Here is a 6,893-nt window from a genome sequence, read left to right on the forward strand (position 1 = left end):
TTATTACAGACCTACAATGTGCCAGGCACTGAGCTGGGCAGGCAGGAAATAGCAGTAAACAAAGCCTGTGAAATCCTGCCCTTGTGAGCAAACGAAAGTGAAAGTAGCTCAGACGTGTCTGACTCTCAACTACAGTCCATGGAATTCTCCAGGCCAGCATACTGGAGTGGGTAGCCTTTCCCTTCTCCAGGGGATCTTCCCAACCCAGGGATCGAACCCAGGTCTCCGGCACTGCAGGCAGATTATTTACCAGCCGAGCCACAAGGGACACTCAAGAATCACATGTGTTACAGTGCAACAGCAGCCTGGATTCTAACAGGACAGCTACCAGCACTGAGGGAGAAGGAAGCAGGTGCTGGCACTTTGCTTAGAGACACTGTGCCAAAGGTGAAGCCCACCGTGTTTGAAAGTTAGTCTCTTCTGTTACTTTGTTTAATATGGCCTTTTCTCTCCGTTTTCCACCTTCCTGCTCCTCACCCTCACTTACAGCTGACCACGTTGGCTCCTATGGCACAGAGATCTACCAATCTTATGGTCCCTCTGGCCAGTACACCCACGAATTTGATGGAGACGAGCTGTTTTATGTGGACCTGGGGAAGAAGGAGACTGTCTGGCGGCTGCCTATGTTTGGTGAATTAACAAGCTTTGACCCACAAGGTGCACTGAGTGAAATAGCTACATCAAAACAAAGCTTGGATATCATGATTAAACGCTCCAACTTTACCCCTGCTATCAATGGTAAGTGTCCACTATTCTACTTCTCTTTACTGAATCTATTCTTTCATATCAGGCTTCACTCCCTTCTTCTCTAAGGAGAGATATCCTTCACCATGCTATGAAACTTTCCCAAGTGTCCCCAGATTTCATAGTAATTATTGACCACTCATCCTCTCCCATCTCAAAGATCACATATTTCCATGTAATATAAGGACCCTTACTCTCATAACATATTCCTTGAATCCCTCAAGGAGGAGTCCCACAGACCTCCCTCCTTGACAAGCATGCCCACAGACAGCACGGGGATAAAGCATGGGCAGAGCATAGCATCTCCCAGCAGAAGGCAAACAAGAGCTCCTCCTCTGTCAGACCGGGAAACGTTGGTGGGCGGGCTCCCCCAGGAGGCAGTGCAGAATCAGGGCCAAGCTTTTCCCGTTTCACGTCTGTGCTGTTTCCTCACCATAGAGGTTCCTGAGGTGACTGTGTTTTCCAAGTCTCCCGTGATGCTGGGTCAGCCCAACACCCTCATCTGTCACGTGGACAACATTTTTCCCCCTGTGATCAACATTACATGGCTGAAGAACGGGCATGCAGTCACGGAGGGTGTTTCTGAGACCAGCTTCCTCCCTAAGGATGATCATTCCTTCCTCAAGATTGGTTATCTCACCTTCCTCCCTTCTGATGATGACGTTTATGACTGCAAAGTGGAGCACTGGGGCCTGGAGGAGCCGCTGCTCAAACACTGGGGTATGTACGAGTTCCACCCCATTCGGCACTCTCTCTTTTTCTACCAAATACAAAACACTCTGGCATTGAAACATGATTGGTCCCTCAATCTCACAGTCCAAAGCTTGTTTTCCACACTTCAAGGTTTCTAAAATTATAGAAACCTTCATTCTCTTCCCTAAGCCTGGTGCCCTGAGTTTTTGTAGCATGAACAGCACACCTCCTGCCCACTCTCATACACAGGCACATGCACCAACACTCAGTATTCTGACTTTCATAACTTCACTTTTGCAGAGGCTGAGATTCCAGCCCCTATGTCAGAGCTGACGGAGACTGTGGTCTGTGCCCTGGGGTTGACCGTGGGCCTCGTGGGCATCGTGGTGGGCACCATCTTCATCATCCAAGGCCTGCGCTCAGGTGGGGCCTCCAGACACCAGGGTCCCTTGTGAGTCGCACCCTAGAAGGGAAGGTAAGGATTCATATTTGTCAGTGCCTCAGATACACTTCAGGAGAAAGCGAAGCGGGAAGAAGTTGTAGACACAAATGTGGTTGAAAAGTTGTGGGAGAATTGGGAACCAGCATGACTATGGCACAGAAGCTCCCCAGGACTCATCAGTCTCATGCCTTTCCTGTTGCAGGTGCTCTGCCCACCTATGAGAGCAGAAGAGTGGACGTGCTAGACGACCTAGAACTATTTTCTGGCCAAGTTCATCATATACTCTCTCTCCCCCTACACTCTGCCCCTCCTCTCTTCTCTGGGACTTAAGATGCTGTATCATCTCAGAGCTCACATATACCTCAGAGTTCTCCCCTGACTTTCTGATATTTTTTTCTGTTCTCAGTAGTTGCCTACCATGATATCATTGGGGTATTCCACTCAGTTACCTACTCCCTTGTGACCTCGACTCCATAACAACATGGAAGCAATAAACTCCCCATTAATAGAAATTTTTCCTGTCTTTCATCTCAGGGCTAACTAAGATCATGTTCTCTTATGCTTTAGGTCCCTTAATTTCATTTCTCAGATCATGTTTCAATGCCAAGGAACATAAGAGCAACTTGTATAAACTCATAATATTTCAGTATGTTCACTATGGTTAATATTTCTCTCTTCCTACTGTTTCCACTCTTGGCTCTTGGCACTGAAATCCACCCCTTAATTCAGGCATCAGTGAAAGTGATATAAACACTTTTTTCCCTTGGTATAGATTTGTTATAGCAGAAATACAAAAGCCAAAAGAGAAGTCTATACTCATCTTTTTGGGGTTTTTTTTTTGGCTGCACTATCCAGCTTGTGAGATCTTAGTTCCCCAACCTGGGATCGAACTCAGAACCACAGCAAAAAAAGCTGGGTCTTAACCACTGAAATGCCAGGGAATTCCCAATTCTGTACCCATTTTAATACAGCTTTTTAAAGCTATGACAGAAAAATAAGAGAAAAGAATTTTGAACTCAAAAGTACCAAAAGTCAAATTTTTGATACCAAATGTCAAAATTTGTTTCCAATACTTTAAATTTGTGAAGAATGCATTATAATAGTAAAAGCATTGTCTCCTGTCCTCAACCTTAAGGAGATAAGAATTCTCTAGATATAGAAAGAACTGAAAAGTCAGTTAGGAGAGGGTTAGAGTAAGATAATAATGTGGATATTTGAGAAGGACCGAAAACTTGTCCTTACTTAGGGTTAGTAACCCTAATGGGACAGGGGATGGAGTAGACATCACAGACATACTTAGGTTCCCTAGAACACAGGTGTAGTTTGTCTCATCTGCTAGATGAATTCCTGCTATATAAGCACACAGACTTTCCTGACGTGGCCTGTGAGGAACGGGAGAGTGAATATGACTGCAGGGTGTCTCCAGGCAGATAAGCCTAAGCCAGGCACGCTGGATTCCTGTGCATCCCTGTTTGCCCTGGAAATAGCAGAACACACAATATCCCCAGCCCTCTGGCCATGACCCTCCTGGCTAAGAAAAGCATGAATCTATGAGAGAGAAATCCCAGGAGGGACAACATAACTGAGGTAATGTAGCAGCACCTATGAGTGCGATGTTCTCCTCTAGATTCACTGTCTCCAGTGGAAATCCGTGTGGAGGAAGTAAATCAACAGATGGATCCTCTGGCTTTCCTGAGTGTCCAAATGTCACTCTCGAGAGTGTGTGTGACTTGACTTGGAGTCATTGTGCCTTTGAGAATGTTTTAGGCACATTGCCTCAGACTTTCCACTCTGAGTGAGTCCATGCATTGCATCTTGGATGATATTATGGAACAGCTATGAAATGTATGAGATTCAGGGAGCTCAAAATATAATTGGAAAAAAAGACACAATATTAACACAGTATCGTACAGCTTAGTTTGGTGCAAAGAAACCTAAATCCAGGTTCAGGACTCAGTACTTTATACCTAGTATTTATATTTTATAACATTGGCTAAAGTATCTAACATTTCTAAGCTTAGTTTTTTCATCCATTATATGGGGTGTTGATACATTCCTTGTAGACCTAGTGTCAGAATTTAAATAATCTTGTTATATAGGAAGTGTCTTACACATAGTATACAAATACATAAGAAAAACACTGCTAGTTATATTCACAATAGATCAAATCATATAGAAAGCACTTTTTCTGGGCCTTTTAGTGATTTAAGAGATTCAAACATGGAGTATAGATGAATTTTTTCATATATTAGTTGGACAGTTATTTTTTCCAGAATGAGAGAAGCTGAGATTGAGTTAGACTGAGAGAATAAATAGGGTCCAGTTGCCAAAGACCTATCATCGGTGAAGGGGTTGCTAAGAGAACGCTTCAGGAAAGTTGTAACATTTGATTTTGGATTTGTTATGAACAGTTGACTTATTGGAGAAGACTCTGATGCTGGGAGGGATTGGGGGCAGGAGGAGAAGGGGACGACAGAGGATGAGATGGCTGGATGGCATCACTGACTCGATGGACGTGAGTGTGAGTGAACTCCAGGAGTTGGTGATGGACAGGGAGGCCTGGCGTGCTGCGATTCATGGGGTCGCAAAGAGTAGGACATGACTGAGCGACTGAACTGAACTGAACTGAACAAAAAATATGTTCCCCTCTCCCATGACCTATAATTTTTAGTCAAGCTGTGTTACATGTAAATGGATATTTATGCATGTTCACTTGGAGAAGGAGTAGGGAAGATTCAAGGAGAAAAAGCTAGCTGTGAGGGAGAAGTAAGAGAATAATTGAAAATGCAGAGTAGGAATTAGTAAATGCAGGAAATCTGAACCAGAGGTGATCAAGAAAACACAGGTAACAGAGCACAGAGGATTTCTAGAGAACAGAAACTACTCTGATACTATAATAAGAGATACATGTCATACATTTGTCCAAACCCATAGAATACATATCAAGAGTGAGCCCTAAAGTAAATGATGAACTTTGGGTGATAATGATGTGTCAATGTAAATTCATCTAGTGTAAAAAAAAAATGTAGGGGATGTTGATAGTAGCATAGGATATGCTTGTGGAGCAACAGTATGTGAGAAACCTCTTTACCTTCTGCTTAGCTTTGCGAGTATATATATATTTTTTAGGTTATTTACTTTTATTTTTAGCTTAAAAATTTTTTAATTGGGGTATAATTGCTTTGCAATGTTGTGTTAATGTCTGCTGTACAACAAAGTGAATCAACTATACATACACATATATTCCCTCCCTCTTGGACTTCCCGCCCACCCCTCCCCCATCCCACCCATCTAGGTCATCACAGAGCACCAAGCTCAGCTCCCTGAGCTGTACAGGACGTTCCCATTAGCTAGTTATTTCACACATGGTAGCGAACATGTGTCAATGTTACTCTTCCAACTCATCCCCTCCCCTCCCAGACTCCATATCTACACGTCTGTTCTCTACGTCTGTGTCTGTTTCTGCTTTGTAAGTAAGATTGTCTATATCAATTTTTTCAGATGCCACGTATATGCATCAAGATACTATGTATATTTTTAAGTGAAAGAAAACATCAGCAATTATTATCCTAAACATATAAAATTAAAATTTCAGTATAAAAAAATATAGATCACGTGCATATGAACAAATGTACTAAAAAGAATTTTGGCAATACGATTTTGAGTAAGAAAATTTAAGTATCAATGATTCATAAGGTAAGAACTCAGCATAGCATAATAATACACTCCAGGTCTACCTGTGCTGTTGCAAAAGGAAAACTTCATTCTTTTTTATGCTGAGTAATATTCCATTATATATATATGCACACACACCACATCTTCTTTAACCATTAATCTGCTGAACACTTAGTTTGCTTCCACATCTTGGCTATCATAAGTAATGCTGCTATGAACATTGGGGAGTATATACCTTTTTGAATTAGTTTTTTTCTTTCCTTCAGATATATACCCTGGAGTGAATGTGCTAGATACTTTAAATGAAGTATAACCCTATAAAAATATCAAATCACTATTCTGTATACCTGAAACTAACATTGTAAACAGCAATCAAAAAATAAATAAAATTTTAAAAATAAAAAAAACAAATAAAATCATGTGTTATATAACAAAAAGTTTATGGGACTAGAAATATTTGATATATAAAACAAATTTCAGTTAATTAATTGGAATTTGTTTTGCTCTGAATGACTAATGAAGGTATAATATAATTAGCTTAGTGTAAAAACTAATAAGAATTGATGCTTTTGAACTATGGTGCTGGAGAAGACTCTTGAGAGTCCCTTGGACTGCAAGGAAATCCAACTAGTCCATCCTAAAGGAGATCAAGAGAAGGGGACAACAGAGGATGAGATGGTTGAATGGCATCACTGACTCAATGGACATGAGTTTGAATAAACTCCGGGAGTTGGTGATAGACAGGGAGGCTTGGCATGCTGCAGTTCATGGGATTGCAAAGAGTTGGACACTACTGAGCGACTGAACTGAACTGAACTGAAACTAATAAGCTTACGCTGTTTAAAACCATGTCTCATATTCTGAATCAGAAATAAATAATAAATAATAAAAACTTCAAAAATTTAATTCTAAAAAATAAATAAAGTGCTATTTAAAAGTTACATAATTAAAAAATCACATTTCTTCAGCAAATAATTTGCTAGGAAAAATAATGAACAGGGAAATTTATACATTTAAAACAAAACTGAAGAACCATATAAACCAAATGCTAGGTTTTTTGGGATTCACATTCAAACTGCTGCTGCTGCTGCTGCTGCTAAGTCGCTTCAGTCGTGTCCGATTGTGTGCAACCCCATAGACAGCAGCCCATCAGGCTCCTCTGTCCCTGGGATTCTTCAGGCAAGAACATTGGAGTGGGTTGCCATTTCCTTCTCCAATGCATGAAAGTGAAAAGTGAAAGTGAAGTCGCTCAGTCGTTTCCGACTCTTAGCGACCCCATGGACTGCAGCCTACCAGGCTCTTCCATCCATGGGATTTTCCAGGCAAGAGTACTGGAGTG

At 41.4% G+C, this 6,893-nt stretch overlaps 1 protein-coding gene across 2 annotated transcripts; it reads left to right on the top strand.

Annotated features, from left to right (window-relative positions):
- The first annotated feature begins 310 nt into the window (after nucleotides 1–310).
- LOC120860570 (SLA class II histocompatibility antigen, DQ haplotype D alpha chain-like) lies at nucleotides 311–5,947 on the top strand. Of its 2 annotated transcripts, none has more exons than XM_040236375.1 (4): nucleotides 311–738; nucleotides 1,183–1,464; nucleotides 1,738–1,912; nucleotides 5,821–5,947. In XM_040236375.1, the coding sequence occupies exons 1-3, from the start codon at nucleotides 438–440 to the stop codon at nucleotides 1,890–1,892; spliced, it is 738 nt and encodes a 245-aa protein (XP_040092309.1). In that variant the 5' UTR covers nucleotides 311–437; the 3' UTR covers nucleotides 1,893–1,912; nucleotides 5,821–5,947. The 2 variants fall into 2 exon arrangements, with proteins under 2 accessions (XP_040092309.1, XP_040092308.1); XM_040236374.1 differs by lacking the exon at nucleotides 5,821–5,947 and adding an exon at nucleotides 2,082–2,684 and having other exon boundaries at nucleotides 315–738.
- The last annotated feature ends 946 nt before the right edge of the window (nucleotides 5,948–6,893 follow it).

This window comes from Oryx dammah, unplaced genomic scaffold, assembly GCF_014754425.2.
Source record: "Oryx dammah isolate SB20612 unplaced genomic scaffold, SCBI_Odam_1.1 HiC_scaffold_11099, whole genome shotgun sequence".
Classification (NCBI taxonomy): domain Eukaryota; kingdom Metazoa; phylum Chordata; class Mammalia; order Artiodactyla; family Bovidae; genus Oryx; species Oryx dammah.